This window comes from Salmo salar, chromosome 14, assembly GCF_965601325.2.
Source record: "Salmo salar chromosome 14, fSalSal1, whole genome shotgun sequence".
Taxonomy (NCBI): Eukaryota; Metazoa; Chordata; class Actinopteri; order Salmoniformes; family Salmonidae; genus Salmo; species Salmo salar.
The window spans coordinates 90,242,036-90,266,733 of record NC_138304.1 but is presented as its reverse complement, the minus strand read 5'-3'; the positions used below and the strand labels follow the sequence as shown (position 1 = coordinate 90,266,733).

The 24,698-nt window shown below is 44.7% G+C and overlaps 1 protein-coding gene across 1 annotated transcript in view; it reads left to right on the top strand.

The window, feature by feature from the left end:
• gabbr2 (gamma-aminobutyric acid (GABA) B receptor, 2) overlaps positions 1–24,698 on the top strand; it is a 358,754-nt gene that overhangs the window by 166,264 nt on the left and 167,792 nt on the right. Inside the window, exon 3 of the mRNA XM_014142790.3 lies at positions 1,531–1,701. Coding sequence (XP_013998265.1) covers positions 1,531–1,701 — 171 coding nt within the window. The remainder of the gene's footprint in view (positions 1–1,530; positions 1,702–24,698) is intronic.

Below are 24,698 nucleotides of genomic sequence, written 5' to 3'. Positions count from 1 at the left end.
GAGAGAGGAGAGAGAGAGGAGAGAGGAGAGAGAGAGAGAGAGAGAGAGAGAGAGAGAGAGAGAGAGAGAGAGAGAGGAGAGAGAGAGAGAGAGAGAGAGGACGAAAATGTTGTACATTCTATAGCAGTAAATGTCTCCATGTTCACGCAATGATTTGGTTTTCAACCTGTACCTGGAAAACATGACTTCAGAATATGTTTCCACAGACAAAAGTAGCCTAGTGTGTTGTGTTCAGAGCTAGTGCTTGCTAAATAAAATGCAGTCCTTGTTGTTTGAAAGCTTGAAAGCAGTAATGACCTGAAAAATCTCTCTTTTAAAGTTCAGCAATTTTTTGGGGAACCTGAATTAATTTAAACCTGCTTATGGTGCAGTATTTGAACTGAATATGCGAGGTGTATTTAAAAATGACACAGCAAATTTGTATCAAACACACACATCAGTCAGTCAGTCAGTTAATGTCGTCCATCCCAGCTGTCACTCCCACCAAACAATTATAGCTCCTGTTACTGTGGGCACTCTGAAGGTGTGAGCTTCCCTGATGTTTCCATAGACGTGTGAGAGTGTTAATTTGTTCAGACTAGATGGACTCCAAGACTAGATAGAGTATGTGTGTGTGTGTCTGACCTCCCGGCGTGTGTGTATGTATCTGGCGTGCTTGTGCGTGCATGTGTCCGAGCGTGCGACTGACACACTGAGACTGCCCTAGTTGCCATGGCTTAATCCCTCAGATGGCGATCGAAGGCCTCTGTCTAAAGCTCAGATCTCAGATGGTGATTTAAGGCCTCTGTCTAAAGCTCAGATCTCAGATGGTGATTTAAGGCCTCTGTCTAAAGCTCAGATCTCAGATAGCGATCGAAGGCCTCTGTCTAAAGCTCAGATCTCAGATGGTGATTTAAGGCCTCTGTCTAAAGCTCAGATCTCAGATAGCGATTTAAGGCCTCTGTCTAAAGCTCAGATCTCAGATGGTGATTTAAGGCCTCTGTCTAAAGCTCAGATCTCAGATGGTGATTTAAGGCCTCTGTCTAAAGCTCAGATCTCAGATGGTGATTTAAGGCCTCTGTCTAAAGCTCAGATCTCAGATAGCGATTTAAGGCCTCTGTCTAAAGCTCAGATCTCAGATAGCGATTTAAGGCCTCTGTCTAAAGCTCAGATCTCAGATGGTGATTTAAGGCCTCTGTCTAAAGCTCAGATCTCAGATGGTGATTTAAGGCCTCTGTCTAAAGCTCAGATCTCAGATAGCGATTTAAGGCCTCTGTCTAAAGCTCAGATCTCAGATGGTGATTTAAGGCCTCTGTCTAAAGCTCAGATCTCAGATGGTGATTTAAGGCCTCTGTCTAAAGCTCAGATCTCAGATAGCGATCGAAGGCCTCTGTCTAAAGCTCAGATCTCAGATAGCGATTTAAGGCCTCTGTCTAAAGCTCAGATCTCTGGGCTTGAACTCCTACTTTCAGAACACCAGGATCAGTCTGAGTTTAGCTAATGTTTATTGGTCAGAAATGTACTATTCTGTACCTGTCCTTTTCTTTCCAGCTCTCCTTTGCGGCAACAACCCCTGTTCTGGCCGACAAGAAGAAGTACCCCAACTTCTTCCGGACAGTTCCGTCGGACAACGCTGTGAACCCAGCCGTGGTCAAGTTCCTCAACTTCTACAACTGGAGCCGTGTGGGGACCCTCACACAGGATGTCCAGAGGTTCTCAGAGGTGAGGGACAAATATATTATGACTATATTATGATTGATTGAGTAATTGCTTGATTGATATTAAGATTTTCTTTGAGGTAATATGATACAGTATATTGTGGAGATATCATGATACAATGATATATTGTGGAGATATCGTGATATTATGATATACACTACATGACCATGGGTATGTGGACACCTGCTCGTGGAACATCTCATTCCAAAATCATGGGCATTAATATGGAGTTGGTCCCCCCTTTGCTGCTATAACAGCCTCCACTCTTCTGGGAAGGCTTTCCACTTCCACACCCATCTTAACAAACCATTTCTATATGGACCTCGCTTTGTGCATGGGGGCATTGGCATGCTGAAACAGGAAAGAGCCTTCCCCAAACTGTTGCCACAAAGTTGGAAGCACAGAATTGTCAAGACTTTTTTACTTTTTTAATTTTTAATTTCACCTTTATTTAACCAGGTAAGCTAGTTGAGAACAAGTTCTCATTTACAACTGCGACCTGGCCAAGATAAAGCAAAGCAGTCCAACACAAACAACAACACAGAGTTACACATGGAATAAACAAGCGTACAGTCAATAACACAATAGTAAAAAAAGAAAGTCTATATACAGTGTGTGCAAATGGCGTGAGGAGGTAAGGCAATAAATAGGCCATAGTAGCGAAGTAATTACAATTTATCTAATTAACACTGGAATGATAGATGAGGAGATGGTGATGTGCAAGTAGAAATACGGGTGTGCAAAAGAGCATAAAAATAAATAAAAACAATATGGGGATGAGGTAGGTAGATTGGGTGGGCTATTTACAGATGGGCTATGTACAGCTGCAGCGATCGGTTAGCTGCTCAGATAGCTGATGTTTAAAGTTAGTGAAGGAAATATAAGTCTCCAGCTTCAGCGATTTTTGCAATTCGTTCCAGTCATTGGCAGCAAAGAACTGGAAGGAAAGGCAGCCAAAGAGGTGTTGGCTTTGGGGATGACCAGTGAGATATACCTGCTGGAGCGCGTGCTACGTGTGGGTGTTGTTGTCATGACCAGTGAGCTGAGATAAGGCGGAGCTTTACCTAGCATAGACTTATAGATGACCTGAAGCCAGTGGGTCTGGCGACGAATATTTAGCGAGGGCCAGCCGACTAGAGCATACAGGTCACAGTGGTGGGTGGTATAAGGGGCTTTGGTGACAAAACGGATGGCACTGTGATAGACTGCATCCAGTTTACTGAGTAGAGTATTGGAAGATATTTTGTAAATGACATCGCCGAAGTCGAGGATCGGTAGGATAGTCAGTTTTACGAGGGTATGTTTTGGCGGCGTGAGTGAAGGAGGCTTTGTTGCGAAATAGGAAGCCGATTCTAGATTTGATTTTGGATTGGAGATGTTTAATATGAGTCTGGAAGGAGAGTTTACAGTCTAGCCAGACACCTAGGTATTTGTAGTTGTCCACATATTTTAAGTCAGAACCGTCCAGAGTAGTGATGCTAGTCGGGCGGGCAGGTGTGGGCAGCGAACGGTTGAAAAGGATGCATTTGGTTTTACTAGCATTTAAGAGCAGTTGGAGGCCACGGAAGGAGTGTTGTATGGCATTGAAGCTCGTTTGGAGGTTAGTTAACACAGTGTCCAAAGAAGGGCCAGATGTATACAGAATGGTGTCGTCTGCATGGAGGTGGATCAGGGAATCACCCGCAGCAAGAGCGACATCGTTGATATATACAGAGAAAAGAGTCGGCCCGAGAATTGAACCCTGTGGTACCCCCATAGAGACTGCCAGGGTCCGGACAACAGGCTCTCCGATTTGACACACTGAACTCTGTCTGAGAAGTAGCTGGTGAACCAGGCGAGGCATTCATTTGAGAAACCAAGGCTGTTGAGTCTGCTGATAAGAATACAGTGATTGACAGAGTCGATAGCCTTGGCCGGGTCGATGAAGACAGCTGTAGAGTACTGTCTTTTATCGATGGTGGTTATGATATCGTTTAGTACCTTGAGCGTGGCTGAGGTGCACCCATGACCAGCTCGAAAACCAGATTGCACAGCGGAGAAGGTACGGTGGGATTCGAAATGGTCAGTGATCTGTTTATTAACTTCGCTTTCGAAGACTTTAGAAGGGCAGGGCAGGATGGATATAGGTCTATAACAGTTTGGGTCTAGAGTGTCACCCCCTTTAAAGAGGAGGATGACCGCAGCAGCATTCCAATCTTTAGGGATCTCGGACGATACGAAAGAGAGGTTGAACAGACTGGTAATAGGGGTTGCAATCATGGCGGGGGATAATTTTAGAAAGAGAGGGTCCAGATTTTTTAACCAAAGTGATTTGTACAGGTCCAGGTTTTGCAGCTCTTTCAGAACATCTGCTATCTGGATTTGGATGAAGGAGAAGCTAGGGAGGCTTGGGCAAGTAGCTGCGGGGGGTGCGGAGCTGTTGCCTGGGGCTGGGGTAGCCAGGAGGAAAGCATGGCCAGCCGTAATGAAATACTTATTGAAATTTTAGACTATCGTGGATTTATTGGTGGTGACGGTGTTACCTAGCCTCAGTGCAGTGGGCAGCAGGGAGGAGGTGCTCTTATTCTCCATGGACTTTACAGTGTCCAAAAACCTTTTGGAGTTAGAGCTACAGGATGCAAATTTCTGTTTGAAAAAGCTAGCCTTTGCTTTCCTGACTGACTGCGTGTATTGGTTCCTGACTTCCCTGAAAAGTTGAATATCGCGGGGACTATTCGATGCTAGTGCAGTCCGCCACAGGATGTTTTTGTGCTGGTCGAGGGCAGTCAGGTCTGGAGTGAACCAAGGGCTATATCTGTTCTTAGTTCTCCATTTTTTGAAAGGGTCATGCTTATTTTAGATGGTGAGGAAATTACTTTTAAAGAACGACCAGGCATCCTCGACTGACGGGATGAGGTCAATATCCTTCCAGGATACCCAGGCCAGGTCGATTAAAAAGGCCTGCTCGCAGAAGTGTTTTAGGGAGCGTTTGACAGTGATGAGGGGTGGTCGTTTGACCGCAGACCCATTACGGATGCAGGCAATGAGGCAGTGATCGCTGAGATCCTGATTGAAAACAGCAGAAGTGTATTTGGAGGGCAAATTGGTCAGGATAATATCTATGAGGGTGCCCATGTTTACGGATTTAGGGTTGTACCTGGTGGGTTCCTTGATAATTTGTGTGAGATTGAGGGCATCTAGCTTAGATTGTAGGACTGCCGGGGTGTTAAGCATATCCCAGTTTAGGTCACCTAACAGAACGAACTCTGAATATAGATGGGGGCAATCAATTCACATATGGTGTCCAGGGCACAGCTGGGAGCTGAGGGGGGGTCTATAACAGGTGGCAACAGTGAGAGATATTTCTGGAGAGATACATTTTTTTAATTAGAAGCTCGAACTGTTTGGGCATAGACCTGGAATGTATGACATATCTTTACAGGCTATCTCTGGAGTAGATTGCAACTCCTCACCCTTTGGCAGTTCTATCTTGACGGAAAATGTTGTAGTTGGGTATGGAAATCTCAATTCTTGGTGGCCTTCCTAAGCCAGGATTCAGACACGGTAAGGACATCAGGGTTGGCGGAGTGTGCTAAAGCAGTGAGTAAAACAAACTTAGGGAGGAGGCTTCTGATGTTAACATGCATGAAACCAAGGCTTTTACAGTTACAAAGTCAACAAATGAGAGCGCCTGGGGAAACGCAGGGCCTGAGTTAACCTCCACATCACCCGAGGAACAGAGGAGGAGTAGGATGAGGGTACGGCTAAAGGCTATCAAAACTGGTCGTCTAGTGCGTTGGGGACAGAGAATAAAAGGAGCAGATTTCTGGGTGTGGTAGAATAGATTCAGGGCATAATGTACAGACAGGGGTATGGTGAGGTGCGGGTACAGTGGAGGTAAGCCCAGGCACCGAGTGATGATAAGAGAGGTTGCATCTCTTGACGGGTTAGTTATGCTGGGTGAGGTCACCGCATGTGTGGAAGGTGGGACAAGGGAGGTATCTGAGGCATGTTGAGTGGGACTAGGGGCTCCGCAGTAAACTAAAACAATGATAACTATCCTATACAACAGTGTACAAAGCATATTGACATTTGAGAGAGACATAAAGCGAGGCATAAAGCAATTACAGGTGTTGATTGGGAGAGCTAGCTAAGACAACAACGGGTAAGACAACAACAGCTAATCAGCTAAGACAACAACAACAGGTAAAATGGCAATGAATGAGCAGAGAGGGTCGGTTAACTACACACAGGGCCTGAGTTCGAGGCAGGGGCCGACAGATAAACAAAAAAATAAACAAAATGGAGTACCGTGATTAATGAACAGTCCAGCAGGCATCAGCTATGTAGCCAAGTGATCATAGGGTCCAGTGAACAGCAATAGATGGAACGGGGAAGCCGAGGGGTAGTCGTTACTACGCTAGCACGCGGGAGACACAGCGTTTAAAGTTAGCAGGCCGGGGTAAGTAGAAGCATCTGCTCCGATGTCCGGCAAAGGCCGGTTGAGGGCACAGCGGATAGAGTTACATCGGTGGACCAGTCGTGGTGGTACGGCGGGGCGCCGTGTCAACATAGGGTCCGGGCCAGATGGCAAAAGAGGTATTGTAGTTGTAGTAATTTTGTTCGCTAGCCGGGAGATGCGCCTGGCTCGCGGCTAACTGGTGCTAGCTTCGGGGCAGGGGAATTAGCCACTATAGCCACTCGGTAGTAGCTAGCTAGCAGCGATGATCCGATGCAAAGGTACAGAGCTTACGGCGAGGATCCGGTGGAGTAGTGGATTCTAGCCGTGTTGGGGTAGAGTCCAGGAGGCATCGGCTGAGTAGCTGAGTGATCACAGAGTAGGCCGGGAGGTGGGCCTGGCTCAGGGCTAGCTTCGGGTCTGGGTCACTCGGTGGCAGCTAGCTAGCTGTGATGATCAGGAGTAATGGTCCAAGGTTTATGGCAGGAATCCGGCGTTGTAGTGAGGAAAACAGTCCGGTACAGGCAGGCTGGCAAGTATTATCCAGGCAAAATCGGCAAAAACGGCTGGTGTCTGTCCAGAAGGTAAGGGCCGCTAGCAGTGGCTAACAATGACTAAATAGCTAGTAGCTAATTAGCTGTTTAGCTTCTGATGGCTAGCCGCTGATGGAGGTTCTGGCTATAAGGTCTAAACAAAATAGCGGATCCGTGTCACATTGGGTGAGGCAGGTTACCGGAAGGTATATTTAATTTAAAAATGGAAAAGTGATTGAAAATAAATTGAAATATATACAAAAAATACGAAAAATGCAAAAGTAAATGAGAGGACGACAAACCACGTCTGCACTGCTACGCTATCTTGGATTGTTTGTATGCTGTAGCGTTAAATTTCTCTTCCCGAAACTAAGGGGCCTAGCCCGAACCATGAAAAACAGCCCCAGACCATTATTCCTCCTCCACCAAACTTTACAGTTGGCACTATGCATTGGGGCAGGTAGCATTCTCCTGATTTGTCCGTCGGACTGCCAGATGGTGAACCGTGATTCATCACTCCAGAGAACGCGTTTCCACTGCTCCAGAGGCTGAGCTTTACTCCAGCCGACGCGTGGCATTGCGCGTGGTGATCTTAGGCTTGTGTGCGGCTGTTCTGCCATGGAAACCCATGAAGCTCCCGACGAACAGTTCTTGTGCTGACCTTGCTTTCAGATGCAGTTCGGAACTCTGTATTGAGTGTTGCAACTGAGGACAGAGGATTTTTAAGGGCTACATGCTTCAGAATGGCGGTCCCGTTCTGTGAGCTTGTGTGACCTACCACGTTGCTCTGAGCCGTTGTTGCTCCTAAACCTTTCCACTTCACAATAACAGCACTTACAGTTGACTGGGGCAGCTCTAGCAGGGTAGAAATTTGCAAATTGACTAATTGGAAATGTAGCATCCTATGACGGTGCCACGTTGAAAGTCACTGAGCTCTTCAGTAAGACTATTCTACTGCCAATGTTTGACTATGGAGATTACATGGCTGTGTGCTTGATTTTATATCCCTGTCAGCAACGGGTGTGGCTGAAATAGCCAAATACAGTAATTTGAAGGGGAGTCCACATACTTTTTTATATATAGTGTATATCGAAGAGACATGAAAGATAGGATTGTGCCGAAAGTGGTTACTCCTGATGCAACTTCAACATGGACCCACAGGGTAGAGAACAGCTTCTTTCATTACTTACAGAGGATATTACTATTTATATATTCCCTGTAATGTTATTCCATCTGGTGCGTCCTTTTAAGTCCCTCTAAAAATAAATTACATTTTTGAAAGTGGCGTTTTAACATTATCACTCAACACAAATTACTTCCTTTCCCAGTTTGTGATAAAGTCCTTGTGGGAAAGATGAGTTGCATTATCCCATCTGACTCACCATGCATGGTCTCTGAAAGCAGGTTTCAGGCCCCAACACCCATCTCAAGGACTGGTGGACACATCAACACCCATCTCACAGGACTGGTGGACACATCAACACCCATCTCACAGGACTGGTGGACACATCAACACCCATCTGACAGGACTGGTGGACAGATCAACACCCATCTGACAGGACTGGTGGACACATCAACACCTATTTCACAGAACTGGCAAACGCATCCACACCCATCTCACAGAACTAGTACACGCATCCACACCCATCTCACAGGACTAGTACATGCATCAACACCCATCTCACAGAACTAGTACACACATCAACACCCATCTCACAGAACCGGTACACACATCAACACCCATCTCACTGAACCGGTACACACATCAACGCCCATCTCACTGAACCGGTACACACATCAACACCCATCTCACTGAACCGGTACACACATCAACACCCATCTCACTGAACCAGTACACACATCAACACCCATCTCACAGAACCGGTACACACATCAACACCCATCTCACAGAACCGGTACACACATCAACGCCCATCTCACTGAACCGGTACACACATCAACACCCATCTCACAGAACCGGTACACACATCAACACCCATCTCACAGAACCGGTACACACATCAACACCCATCTCACTGAACCGGTACACACATCAACACCCATCTCACTGAACCGGTACACACATCAACACCCATCTCACTGAACCGGTACACACATCAACACCCATCTCACTGAACCGGTACACACATCAACGCCCATCTCACTGAACCGGTACACACATCAACACCCATCTCACTGAGCCGGTACACACATCAACACCCATCTCACAGAACCGGTACACACATCAACACCCATCTCACTGAACCGGTACACACATCAACACCCATCTCACTGAACCGGTACACACATCAACACCCATCTCACTGAGCCGGTACACACATCAACACCCATTTCACTGAACCGGTACACACATCAACACCCATCTCACTGTACCGGTACACACATCAACACCCATCTCACTGAACCGGTACACACATCAACACCCATCTCACTGAACCGGAACACACATCAACACCCATCTCACTGAACCGGTACACACATCAACACCCATCTCACTGAGCCGGTACACACATCAACACCCATCTCACTGAACCGGTACACACATCAACACCCATCTCACTGAACCGGAACACACATCAACACCCATCTCACTGAACCGGTACACACATTAACACCCATCTCACTGCTGTGGAGGTCCACTGAGGAACTGTTCTCTCCAGGAGAATGTTGAGGCATGCATGGTGGTTTCAAGTAAAACCAGATGACTGCACCTGCACAAAATTGGCTAAGATAGTTGTTTGGAGGCACTGTTTCTGCGGTCAACACCTTCTGAGGTTTCTCCATGGATTAGTGTGGTGGAGAAATAGAAGGGAGTCCTTACTACAGTATACATGTACTGTATGTAAGCCTCTCACCAGGCTCGAATTTGACTCTCACGATATTACCTTATGTAGAATATCTTAACAGCATGGGATGTTAGGTGAGTAGGACATCTCCAATAAGAATCCCTATTGTAAACTATCTAGGGTGATGACAAATAGGGTATTAACTTCAGATGGAATGATTATAGATTTCTGTTATTGTATATTGCTTTCCCATGCATTAAATGAAATTGAAACAGGAAATGACTCCACCAAGGCAACATACATAAGGTTCAAGATGTGTATTATTACATTTTCAATGCACCACATCAAAATAAATAAGAATAATAAACCCTAATGAGTCGTGCACAACCCATGTCCAAATTATTTCAAGCTTGCTTAACCCGTTGGTGTCACGGTTGTCGTAGGATGAAGGAGCGGACCAAAGCGCAGCGTGTGTATCGTTCCACATTTTCTTTATTAAACTGTGAAACTATGCAATACATACAAAATAAACTAATGAACAAAAACAACAAACCGTGACGAAGAGTTACAACATACACTTACTCGAAAACAATCTCCCACAAACCCAGGTGGGAAAAACAACTACTTAAGTATGATCTCCAATTAGAGACAACGATGACCAGCTCCCTCTAATTGGAGATCATCCCAAACAAAGCCCAACATAGAAATTCAAAACTAGAACATAACAACATAGAAAATCTAAACTAGAAAAAAAAAACTGTCACGCCCTGACCTACTCTACCATAGAAAATAACAGCTTTCTATGGTCAGGATGTGACAGGATGTGACAACTACTTAAGTATGATCTCCAATTAGAGACAACGATGACCAGCTGCCTCTAATTGGAGATCATCCCAAACAAAGCCCAACATAGAAATACAAAACTAGAACATAACAACATAGTAAATCTAAACTAGAAAAAAAACCTGTCACGCCCTGACCTACTCTACCATGGAAAATAACAGCTTTCTATGGTCAGGATGTGGACTCCGAACGCCACCTAAAACATCAACAACAAAAAAAAGAAAATAAAGGGAGGGTTAGGGTGGGTGACTAATGTCTATGGCGGCTCTGGTGCAGTAGGAAGAACCTTCTCATCATCCTGCGGATACTCCAGCAGAGGAGGCGGCTCCGGTTCGGGGCGTAACCCCCGCTCCGCCCGCTGATCCCCCGCTTTTGTGTCACCGGACCCTGGATCGTCGCCGAAGGACCCGGACCGTGGATCATCACCAGAGGTTCTGGACTGCGGACCGCCGCTGGAGGTTCTGGACTGCGGACCGCCGCTGGAGGTTCTGGACTGCAGACCGCCGCTGGAGACTCTGGACTGCAGACCGCCGCTGGAGACTCTGGACTGCAGACCGCCGCTGGAGACTCTGGACTGCAGACCGCCGCTGGAGACTCTGGACTGCAGACCGCCGCTGGAGACTCTGGACTGGGAACTGTCGCCGGAAGCTCTGGACTGGGAACTGTCGCCGGAAGCTCTGGACTGGGAACTGTCGCCGGAAGCTCTGGGCTGGGAACTGTCGCCGGAAGCTCTGGACTGGGAGCTGTCGCCGGAAGATTTGGACTGGGAACTGTCACTGGAGGCCTGATGCGTGGGGCTGGCACAGGTGACGCCAGACTGATAACACGCACCTCAGGGCGAGTGCGGGGAGCAGGCACAGGACACCCCGGACTGGGCAGGCGCACTGGAGGCCTGATGCGTGGGGCTGGCACAGGTGGTGCCAGACTGGTAACACGCACCTCAGGGTGAGTACGGGGAGCTGACTCAGGTGGCACCAAACTGATAACACGTTCCTTTGGGAAAAATCAGTGCATCCTCCACCAACTCAACAACTCTCCCACATCTCTCTTCTCCTGGATTGGCTCTGGTTCCCTCCTCGGCTCCGCCGACTGCTCCATGTGCCCCCCCAAAAAATGTGTGCGTTCCTTCCTGACTTCGTAGCTGTCCCTCCTTCGCTGCTTCCGCATGCTTCCCTGGCAGGCTCTTGTCTCATGCCACTATTCATTCCAAAGTCTAGGATATACTCCTCCTAATCTCCTCAAAAGTCCACTGGTCCATACCACGCTGCTTGGTCATATTGTGGTGGGATCTTCTGTGACGACCGTCGTCGAAAGGAGTAGACCAAAGCGCAGCGTGATAAGTACTCATGATATTTCTTTATTTAACTCAGAACACTAAAACAAAACAATAAACAACGGAAAACGAATGTCACGTTCTGCAGGCTAACTGAGCTGTACAAAAACAAGATCCCACACTGAAGGAGGGAAAAATGGCTGCCTAAGTATGATTCCCAATCAGAGACAACGATAGACAGCTGCCTCTGATTGGAAACCATACTAGGCCAATAAAGAAAAAGACAACATAGAAATATAACACATAGACTGCCCACCCCACACCCTGACCTAACAAAATAGAGAAATAAAACGTCTCTCTCAGGTCAGGGTGTGACAGTTGGCTCGCGTTGGTGATCCCCAAAAAATAACGACACACATAAAGTCCAGAAGCACCCCACCATTGTGGTTACTCACTACTCGTAGATATTCCCTCAGCGAAGTATGGCAGTTCTGTGCAGGTTTCCTCACAAGATCCACAGCAAGCACAGCTATCAATGCAGACAGTACTCCTTAGCAGTAACCGATATCCCTTGGAAACATGAACTCGTTAATCTTCCCCAAGCTGTTCTTTCCCGGTGTCGCACGATGCTAGGCTAACCTCATGGCTATCAAATACCTCCACGATGAGACGGTAGCTTCAGTCTTTACTAAGTCTTTCTCAACAAAATGATAATAACTCTCTTCTAAAATAAAATAAGTATTTCCCATCAAAACTCGGTAGGTATGGGTTTTGTTCTATTTTTATTGTTATCTTTTATCATTTTTCATCACCAACGGTCATAATGTAATGTCCATCCTTTTCTCAACGTCTCACTCTTTTTTTTCCCAGGCCGCCAGTTAACCAGGTCAACTCCCATTGGCCGCAGCTTAACAAGTGACCTTATTGGTCAAAACTTAAACTTAAAAGTAAACCAACCCATTCACTTGTACATTACCAATTAATTATAACAAATAAACTCAATACTTGGTTCTACCAAGGGTATTACATGTATATCAATCATCAGCAGCATCCGTTCTTATGGAGCTAAGGTATTTTACATCTATTCACTGAAACAAATACCACTGGCTCCTTTCCTGGACTTGTCATACCTCTAGATAGGAATTTAAATGTGTGTGAGAACAGCACATCACCCTAACAGCACCAACACCACAGCACCCCATGATACCCTGTTTGTGTATCAAAGTGGTACCGGGAGATATCAAAGTGTGGAATAGAAAATCTATCACTTGTGACTGGAGAGCGTGGCATTGTCTGGCGTTGTCGGGCTAGTTGAAAACAATCTATGTGGTGGTGCGGAGGGATAAGAAGACTCGCTGTGAATCTGTGGAAGAGCAAAATCCTTTTATCTCCCTCCTCCTGATGCCGCCATGGGGTTTAGAACGGCAAGAAAGACGGAAGGGCGGCCGATTCAATCAACCTGCTATACCATTTGTCCTTAATCCTGATTTACAAATATATGCAAGCATCGTTTTCTCCACTTTCTTTCATTCTCCACTCAGATTGTTGCATTGGATCTAGCAGTGGTTCGGTTGATTTGGGCAGGAAAACAAACTGTGTAAAATTATGAAAGGACATAGGAAGACTTGAAGTGAATCAATTTGTCCATAAGATGGGAACAAATTAATGTGTTCTGCATTTCATTGTGTTTCAATGGTCCAAAAATCCCTTGAGAATAGGAATGGGAGAATATCGTAACGGCTGTTTATACATTTATGTCTGTATTCCTACAAACCTGTGCATAGGGCTCTCTCTGAGAAATGATATTCTAGTCTATATTTCATAACTTTATCCAGTTGTGAAAGACATTTCATTACTTTCTAGTCCTTCCTTACTTCTGAGCCACTATCCAATACGTTTTCAGCAACTGACAGTTTTGCAGGTCGTTTTTTCCTCACAACATCTATCAATAAGTCTGTCCAACGTCTAGCTGACAAATGTGTGGATTTCATCGCTTTCAATTTATCTTGACAGGATCTCTCCCCGTCTGTTCTGTCTCTACTGTTGCCATCAGACACATTTCAGGAACCTAGGAAGTTTTTCCCTTGCACTGTCTATTAATAAGTGGATTAAGGTCTGTTTTGAATCACACTCCACCATGCAGTCTTGATGATTAAGCCTCAATCCCTTGTTTGCTGTTAGAGACTAGAATGCCTCATGATGATGAATTCAAACTATTTGTCAAGGCCGGCGGATTGTGTGTCTCTGTGTGTGTGTGTGTGTGTGTGAGATCACTTCAACCGCTCTGCTTTCTCTACCATTGTAGTTCCTAAGCTCTGCCAGGTTAACTAGGGCTTCACAGAGCCAGGCCTCCAGAGACACTGTACAAGGAGTAGAGTGAAGTTGTCCATAGACGCTGATCTTGGGTCAGTTACCCCTCCTCCTCACCTCATCACTCTCTCTGATCAACATTAGTGAAATTAGAACACAGAAAAATCCCTCACTGAGCGAGGTAATCACATTACATAAAGGAATGACTGTGATCACGTTTTGAAACCTTACGTTGATATCATGACCTTACCAAGAAATCGTAGAAAAGCAATAAGATTTAGAAAATAACAAAAAAGAAATATATATACACTAGAGGTGAAAAGTTTTAGAACGGTAACGAGTTCGCTGAGAGTCAGGAAGCAAGTACAGGGAGTGAGTGTTTTAATAAGCAAACAAAACAATAAACATGAAACACAAACAACGCACCGACATGAAAACAGAGTCAATAACCGGTGAGGAAAGAACCAAGGGGAGGGACAGATATAGTGAAGATAATCAAGGAGGTGATGGAGTCCAGGTGAGTGTCATGAGGTGCAGGTGCGCGAGACGATGGTGACAGGTGTGCGGGATAATCAGCAGCCTGATGACCTAGAGGCCGGAGAGGGAGAATAAGTAGTACCCCCTCCCTTACGCGCGGCTCCAGCCGGCTGAGGCAGGGGTGCCCGGCGATCCGGCTGAGGCAGGGGAGCCCGGCGATCTGGTTGAGGCATGAGAGCCTGTAGCAGTTCCCGGACCCAACGTCATTACTCGGACACAATTAAAAAAAAATAAAAACACTCCCTGATGCTTCCCTTAGGTGAGGTGTTATTCTGTAACAATTGCGCTGAGAGTCGGGAAGCAAGTACAGGGAGTGAGTGTTTTAATAAATTAACAAAACAATAAACAGGAAACACAAACAACGCACCGACATGGAAACAGAGTCAATAACACCTGAGGAAAGAACCAAGGGGAGGGACAGATATAGGGAAGATAATCAAGGAGGTGATGGAGTCCAGGTGAGTGTGATGAGGCGCAGGTGCGCGAGACGATGGTGACAGGTGTGTGGGATAATCAGCAGCCTGATGACCTAGAGGGCGGAGAGGGAGAATACGTGACATGAAGTGTCGACTCACTACCAAATAACAAATCAAAACAAATTTTATTTGTCACATGCTCCAAATACAACAGGTGTAGATCTTACCGTGAAATGCTTACTTACAAGTAAAAATATCAAATCAAAAAGTAACACAAGAAAATTACATAACAACAACGAGGCTATATACCTGGGGTACCAGTACCGAGTCAATGTGCAGGGGTACAGGTTAGTCAAGGTAATTCGTAAAGTGACTATGCATAGATAATAAATAGCGATTATCAACAGTGTAAAAACAAAGGGGGGGTGGGGTGTCAATGGATGCCCATTTGATTAATTGTTCAGCAGTCTGATGGCTTGTTTGTACAAGCTGTTAAGGAGCCTTTTGGTCCTAGACTTGGCACTCCGGTATCACTTGCCGTGCGGTAGCAGAGAGAACAGTCTATGACTGGGGTGACGGGAGTCTTTGACAATTTTTTGGGCCTTCCTCTGAAAATGGCCAGTCAAAGGTTTGGACACACCTACTCATTCCAGGGTTTTTCTTAATTTTTTAAACTATTTTCTACATTGTAGAATAATAGTGAACACATCACAACTATGAAATAACACATATGGAATCATGTAGTAACCAAAAAAGTGTTATTTTATATTTGAGATTCTTAGCCACCCTTTGCCTTGATGACAGCTTTGCACAGTTTTGTAGTTCTCTCAACCAGCTTCATGAAGTAGTCACCTGGAATGTGTTTCAATTAACAGGTGTGCCTTGTTAAAAGTTCATTTGTGGAATTTATTTCCTTCTAATGCGTTTGAGCCAATCAGTTGTGTTGTGACAAAGTAGGGGTGGTATACAGAAGATAGCCCTATTTGGTAAAATACCAAGTCCATATTATGGCAAGAACAGCTCAAATACGCAAAAAGAAATGACAGTCCATCATTACTTTAAGACATGAAGGTCAGTCAATCTGGAAAATGTCAAGAACGCAATGTCGCAAAAACCATCAAGTGCTATGATGAAACTGTCTCTCTTGAGGACCACCAGAGGAAAGGGAAGACCCAGAGTTACCTCTGCTGCTGAAGATAAGTTCATTAGAGTTAACTGCCTCAGAAATCGGCAATTAACTGCACTTCAGATTGCACCTCACAGAGTTCAAGTAACAAGCACATTTCAACATCAGCTGTTCAGAGGAGACTGCGTGAATCAGGCCTTCGTGGTACATTTTGCTGCAAAGAAACCACTACTAAAGGACACCAATAATAAGAAGAGACTTGCTTGGGCCAAGAAACACGAGGAATGGACATTAGACCGGTGGAAATCTGTCCTTTGGTCTGATGAGTCCAAATGTGAGATTTTTGGTTCCAACCGCTGTCTTTGTGAGACGCAGAGTAGGTGAACAGATGATCTCCACGTGTGGTTCCCACCGTGAAACATGGAGGAGGTGTGACAGTGTGGGGGTGCTTTGCTGGTGACACTGTCTGTGATTTATTTTGAATTCAAGGCACACCTAACCAGCATGGCTACCACAGCATTCTGCAGTGATACGCCACCCCATCTGGTTTGCGCTTAGTGGGACTATCATTTGTTTTTCAACAGGACAATGTCCCAACATACCTCCAGGCTGTGTAAGGGCTACTTGACCAAGAAGGAGATTGATGGAGTGCTGCATCAGATGACCTGGCCTCCACAATCACCCGACCTCAGTCCAAATGAGATGGTTTGGGATGAGCTGGACAGCAGAGTGAAGGAAAAGAAGCCAACAAGTGCTCAGCATATGTGGGAACTCCTTCAAGACTGTTGGGAAAGCATTCCAGGTGAAGCTGTTTGAGAGAATGCCAAGAGTGTGCAAAGCTATCCAGCTACTTTGAAGAATCTCAAATATAAAATATATTTGGATTTGTTTAACACTTTTTTGGTTGCTACATGATTCCATATGGGTAATTTCATAGTTTTGGTACTGTACATTTAAATATATAATTGGCAGGGCAATTATAGCATAGCCATTATCCAGTGATAATGTATTGGGCCTATAGCCTACTGCATAAACTTCATTGCTACAAAACCATTTGTAATAAGTTAATGTTGCATAGGCTTATATATATATATAAAAATCTGATCGGTAGATCTCAGTTTGCTTAGGGAATCAGTTAGTGATTCTGACTCAAAAAATGTTGGGGACCAGTGGTTTAGTATCTCTGTGTACTCATGCACACGTGAGTGTGTTTGTGTGTGATCAAATCAAATCACATTTTATTGGTCACATACACATGGTTAGCAGATATTATTGTGAGTGTAACGAAATGCTTATGCTTCTCGATCCGCCAGTGCAGCAAGTAATAACTAACAATTCGACAACAAAACCTTATACACACAATCTAGTAAAGGAATGGGATGAGAATATATAAATAGTGAAATAATCTGTCTGTAAACAATTGTTGGAAAAATTACTTGTGTCATGCACAAAGTAGATGTCCTAACCGACTTGCCAAAACTATAGTTTGTTAACAAGAAATTTGTGGAGTGGTTGAAAAACGAGTTTTAATGACTCCAACCTAAGTGTATGTAAACCTCCGACTTCAACTGTATATATGTATGAGATAAGTAATGCGAGATATGTAAACATTCTTAAAGTGGCATTATAAAGTGACTAGTGTTCCATTTATTAAAGTGGCCAATGATTTCAAGTCTGGTAGGCAGTCGCCTCTGTGTTAGTGATGGCTGTTTAACAGTCTGATGGCCTTGAGATAGAAGCTGTTTTTCATTCTCTCTGTCCCATCTTTGATGCACCTGTACTGAACTCGCCTTCTGGATGATAGCGGGGTGAACAGGCAGTGGCTTGGGTGGTTGTTGTACTTGATGATATTTTTTGCCTTCCTGTGACATCGGGTGCTGCAGGTGTCCTGGAGGGCAGGTAGTTTGCCCACGGAGATGCGCTGTGCAGACCGCACCACCCTCTGGATAGCCCTGCGGTTGTGGACGGTGCAGTTGCAGTACCAGGCGGTGGTACTGCAACTGCACTGCCCACAATGACAAGCCAATTTCTTTTAGCCTCCTGAGGTTGAAGAGGCTCTGTTGCGCCTTCTTCACCACACTGTCTGTGTGCGTGGACCATTTCAGTTTGTTGGTGATATGTACACAGAGGAACTTTCCACCTTCTTCGCTGCTGTCCCGTTGATGTGGATAGGGGGGTGCTCCCTTTGCTGTTTCCTGACGTCCACGATCATCTCTTTTGTTTTGCTGGCATTGAGTGAGAGGTTATTTTCCTGACACCACACTCTGAGGGCCCTCACCTCCTCCTCTAGGCTGTCTCGTCATTGTTGGTAATCAAGCCTACCACTGTTGTGTCGTCTGCACACTTGATGATTGAGTTGGAGGCGTGCATGGCCACGCAGTCGTGACTGAACAGGGAGTACAGGAGGGGGCTGAGAACGCACCCTTGTGGGGCCCTAGTGTTGAGGATCAGCGGAGTGGAGATGTTGTTTCCTACCTTCAGCTCCTGGGGGCGGCCCGTCAGGAATTCCACGACCCAGTTGCACAGAGCGGGGTCAAGACCCAGGGACTCACTCTTAATGATGAGTTTGGAGGGTACTATGGTTTTGAATGCTGAGCTGTAGTCAATGAACAGCATTCTTACATAGGTATTCCTCTTGTCCAGATGGGATAGGGCAGTGTGCAGTGTTTTGGCGATTGCATCGTCTATGGACCTATTTGGCCGGTGACAGGTAGGGTGGAGATGATTTGATCCTTGACTAATCTCTCAAAGCACCTCATGATGATAGAAGTGAGTGCTACGGGGCGATAGTCATTTAGTTCAGTTACCCTGGCTTTCTTGGGAACAGGAACAATGGTGGCCATCTTGAAGCATGAGGGGAAAGCAGACTGACATAGGGAAAGATTTAATATATCCGTAAACACACCAGCCAGCTGGTCTGCACATGCTCTGAGGACGCGGATAGGGATGCTGTCTGGGCAGGCAGCCTTGCAAGGGTTAACACATTTAAATGTTTTACTCACGTTGGCCACGGAGAAGGAGAGCCCACAGTCTTTGGTAGCGGGCCGTGTCAGTGCCTCTGTATTGTCCTCAAAGCGTGCAAAGAAGTTGTTCCATTTGTCTGGAAGCAAAACGTCAATTTCCGCGACGGGGCTGGTTTTCTTTTTGTATTCCGTGGTTGACTGTAGACCCTGCCACATTCGTCTCGTGTTTGAGCCGTTTGCACTTTGTCTCTACACTGACACTTTGCTTGTTTGATTGCCTTACGGAGGGAATAACTACACTGTATTCGGCCATATTCCAAGTTGCCTTGCCATGATTAAATGGAGTGGTACGTGCTTTCAGTTTTGCGCGAATGCTGCCATCAATCCACGGTTTCTGGTTAGGGTTTAACAAGCTTGAGTGTGGGTCTGTGTGTGTGTGTGTGTGTGTGTGTGTGTGTGTGTGTGTGTGTGTGTGTGTGTGTGTGTGTGTGTGTGTGTGTGTGTGTGTGTGTGTGTGTGTGTGTGTGTGTGTGCTGATATGAGTGTATCAATGCCGGTGTCTTTAGTCTGTGTTTGCTGGTGCTTGTTAAACCCTGCATATAAATAGAATCATATTGTACTAATGTCCTCTTGGAGCACTGGGGCATTCAACACTCATAACTCAATACACTGACACTGTCATTTTGCCCAGCCTCTCCCCATGTGTTTGTTTTTGTGTGTTAGTGTGTGTGTGTGTGTAGGTGTTGGCTTTTGTGTGTGTGTGTGTGTTGGTGTGTGTGTGTGGGGATTCTATTTCTCTCCTGATGTATTGACTGCTGTGGGAAGATGGGGAATCCCAGGCAAGCACAGACAATAAAGGATTTTTCCCTCCCACCCTTGCTCCTCTCTCATTCTCATTCTCTCTTTCACACACAGAAACACACACACCAAAACACACGCGGCAATGGATTTGTCCAAGTCCGTTGGGAATGGAAGGGACATACAGTGAGGGAAAAAAGTATTTGATCCCCTGCTGATTTTGTACGTTTGCCCACTGACAAAGAAATGATCAGTCTATAATTTTAATGATAGGTTTATTTGAACAGTAAGAGACAGAATAACAACAAAAAAATCCAGAAAAACACATGTCAAAAATTGTATAAATTGATTTGCATTTTAATTAGGGAAAAAAGTATTTGACCCCTTCTCAATAAGAAAGATTTCTGGCTCCCAGGTGTCTTTTATTCAGATTACGAGCTGAGATTAGGAGCACACTCTTAAAGGAAGTGCTCCTAATCTCAGTTTGTTACCTGTATAAAAGACACCTGTCCACAGAAGCAATCAATCAATCAGATTCCAAACTCTCCACCATGGCCAAGACCAAAGAGCTCTCCAAGGATGTCAGGGACAAGATTGTAGAACTACACAAGGCTGGAATAGGCTACAAGACCATCCGCAAGCAGCTTGGTGAGAAGGTGACAACAGTTGGTGCGATTATTCGCAAATGGAAGAAACACAAAAGAACTGTCAATCTCCCTCGGCCTGGGGCTCCATGCAAGATCTCACCTCATGGAGTTGCAATGATCATTAGAACGGTGAGGAATCAGCCCAGAACTACACGGGAGGATCTTGTCAATGATCTCAAGGCAGCTAGGACCATAGTCACCAAGAAAACAATTGGTAACACACATTTACATTTTAGTCATTTAGCAGATGCTCTTATCCAGAGCGACTTACAATAGTGAATGCATACATTTCATACATGTTTTTTTGTTTGTTGTACTGGCCCCCCATGGGAATCGAACCCACAACTCTGGCGTTGCACAGACCATGCTGGCGTTGCAAACACCAAGCTCTACCAACTGAGCCCCACTACACCGTGAAGGACTGAAATCCTGCAGCGCCCGCAAGGTCCCCCTGCTCAAGAAAGCACATATACATGCCCGTCTGAAGTTTGCCAATGAACATCTGAATGATTCAGAGGACAACTGGGTGAAAGTGTTGTGGTCAGATGAGACCAAAATTGAGCTCTTTGGCATCAACTCAACTCGCCGTGTTTGGAGGAGGAGGAATGCTGCCGATGACCCCAAGAACACCATTCCCACCGTCAAACATGGAGGTGGAAACATTATGCTTTGGGGGTGTTTTTCTGCTAAGGGGACAGGACAACTTCACCGCATCAAAGGGACGATGGACGGGGCCATGTACTGTCAAATCTTGGGTGAGAACCTCCTTCCCTCAGCCAGGGCATTGAAAATTGGTCGTGGATGGGTATTCCAGCATGACAATGACCCAAAACACACAGCCAAGGCAACAAAGGAGTGGCTCAAGAAGAAGCACATTAAGGTCCTGGAGTGGCCTAGCCAGTCTCCAGACCTTAATCCCATAGAAAATCTGTGGAGGGAGCTGAAGGTTCGAGTTGCCAAACGTCAGCCTCGAAACCTTAATGACTTGGAGAAGATCTGCAAAGAGGAGTGGGACAAAATCCCTCCTGAGATGTGTGCAAACCTGGTGGCCAACTACAAGAAACGTCTGACCTCTGTGATTGCCAACAAGGGTTTTCTCACCAAGTACTAAGTCATGTCATTAAAATGCAAATCATGTTATAACATTTTTGACATGCGTTTTTCTGGATTTCTTTGTTATTCTGTCTCTCACTGTTCAAATAAACCTACCATTAAAATTATAGACCGATCATTTCTTTGTCAGTGGGCAAACGTACAAAATCAGCAGGGGATCAAATACTTTTTTCCCTCATTGTACATCTTACAAATAGAAATCTCTTGAGAGACAGAAGGGCTGCTCTTCTCGGACAGCCATATATGTAGCCGTATTCTCCACGAGCTCTCTGGCATACTGTCAATCAGTGGTACACGCTTTGCCCAAACTTCGTTTCTTTTTCCATGCTAGAACATAAAAAACAGGTACTAGAATTTAAAAAAAATCTGTACTTCTGTCAAATATGTTTCATGTTGTTTACCGATTGAGAGAGGATAAAAGTCTGTCTATGAGCGCAGCCGATGTCCCCGTGCCTGCTCCACTTATCCACTGCTAGCTCTAGCCTGTCCTGGGGAACCATTGCACTCCCTGGGAGGCTGGGCTGAATCCCCACATAGCTGTTTCAGAAGTTAACACCCTTGATTAATGCAACACGGCATTTAGAAATGTTGCAACTGTTACTGTTCACAAAGCAATGTCCATTACTGGCTAGAACACTTTACACTGCAAGAAGGTAATTGAAGCTTGCAACTTTGTAGGCAAATGTTCCTTGCTAGCTTACAGCTGAAGCTAACATCAATTCACTACCCTAGTACCTTATTTGTGCTAATATGCAAACACTAACGTAAAATATTCCTTATTTCAAAGCTGATTGTGACCAAAAACATTATTCATTCACTTCGTCTCCCCTGCCTCACGTCTCTCCCAGTCAAGATCATTTGCTTGAGTCTTGAAATGACTGTGTGTGTGAATGACGTAATGGTTGTTGAAGAGAGAGAGCACACTTTTATAAAAAAAGAAATTGCTTCGTCTATGCAAATATTGTTTATCAGTACCATAAAATAAGTCCCAAATGGAAGGGAAAAATATTGTTTTTCATCTGTAGCCCCATGAAATCAGCCAAAACAAGCTCAATATCTCAATGCATGCACACACTCCTATTGAATATGCATCCACCTGTATTGTGAATAGGTCTAGGCTACATCTTGATTTACCCAGTTTATCAATAGAGATTTATCATTTAAATAAATTATTACCATTATGTTGTTATGTAGTTAGATTGATAAAAAAAAAGTTTGTATGATGGTATGATTGTATAATTGATTCATTAATGCATATATTTAAAAATATATTTTTTTGAAATGTAATGATATTGAACCTAAAATATCTGTCTGAATCAAGAACCATTCTGTGACTTAGGCTAACACACCTTCTTTTTTCGGCATGGTCTCGTTTTGGTATCGTTTTCGCATCAAGTATCGTTATGGTATCGAGTATCAAATGACATTTTATTGGTCGCATACACATATTTAGCAGAAGTTATTGCCGGTGTAGCTAATTGTTTGTGTTCCTACAGTAGCTCCAACAGTGCAGTAATATCTAACAATTCACAACAATACACACAAATCTGAAAGAATGGAATTAAGAAATATAGAAATATTAGGACAAGCAATGTCGTGGTATAAATGTTTGTGTATATATACCACGTGCTTTTCTTTAAAAAACAAGGACATTTCTAGGTGACCCCAAACTTTTGAACGGTAGTGTATGTATACAGTTGAAGTCGGAAGTTTACATACACCTTAGCCAAATACATTTAAACTCCGTTTTTCAGAATTCCTGACATTTAATCCTAGTAAAAATTACCTGTCTTAGGTCAGTTAGGATCACCACTTTATTTTAAGAATGTGAAATGTCAGAATAATAGTATAGAGAACGATATATTTCAGCTTTTATTTATTTCATCACATTCCCAGTGGGTCAGAAGTTTACATACACTCAATTAGTATTTGGTAGCATTGCCTTTAAATTGTTTAACTTGGGTAAAACGTTTCTGGTGGCCTTACACAAGCTTCCCACAATAAGTTGGGTGACTTTTGTCCCATTCCTCCTGACAGAGCTGGTGTAACTGAGTCAGGTTTGCAGGCCTCCTTGCTCACACAAGCTTTTTCAGTTCTGCCCACAAATTTTCTATGGGATTGAGGTCAGAGCTTTGTGATGGCCACTCCAATACCTTGACTTTGTTGTCCTTAAGCCATTTTGCCACAACTTTGGAAGTATGCTTGGGGTCATTGTCCATTTGGAAGACCCATTTGCGACCAAGCTTTAACTTCCTGACTGATGTCTTGAGATGTTGCTTCAATATTTCACATAATTTCCCTTCCTCATGATGCCACCTATTAAGTGCACCAGTCCCTCCTGCAGCAAAGCACCCCCACAACATGATGCTGCCACCCCCGTGCTTCACGGTTGGGATGGTGTTCTTCAGCTTGCAATCCTCCCCCTTTTTCCTCTAAACATAACGATGGTCATTATGGCCAAACAGTTCTATTTTTATTTCATCAGACCAGAGGACATTTCTCCAGAAAGTACGATCTTTGTCCCCATGTGCAGATGCAAACCGTAGTCTGGATTTTTTATGACGGTTTTGGAGTAGTGGCTTCTTCCTTGCTGAGCGGCCTTTCAGGTTATGTCGATATAGGACTCGTTTTACTGTGGATATAGATACTTTTGTACCTGTTTCCTCCAGCATCTTCACAAGGTCCTTTGCTGTTGTTCTGGGATTGATTTGCACTTTTCGCACCAAAGTTCGTTCATCTCTAGGAGACAGAACACGTCTCCTTCCTGAGCGGTATGACGGCTGCGTGGTCCCATGGTGTTTATTCTTGTGTACTATTGTTTGTACCGATGAACGTGGTGCCTTCAGGCGTTTGGAAATTGCTCCCAAGGATGAACCAGACTTGTGGAGGTCTACAATGTTTTTTCTGAGGTCTTGGCTGATTTCTTTTGATTTTCCCATGATGTCAATTTAAGAGGCACTGAGTTTAAAGGTAGGCCTTGAAATACATCCACAGGTACACCTCCAATTGACTGAAATGATGTCAATTAGCCTATCAGAAGCTTCTAAAGCCATGACATAATTTTCTGGAATTTTCCAAGCTGTGTAAAGGCACCGTCAACTTAGTGTATGTAAACTTCTGACCCACTGGAATTGTGATACGGTGAATTATAAGTGACATAATCTGTCTGTAAACAACTGTTGGAAAAATTACTTGT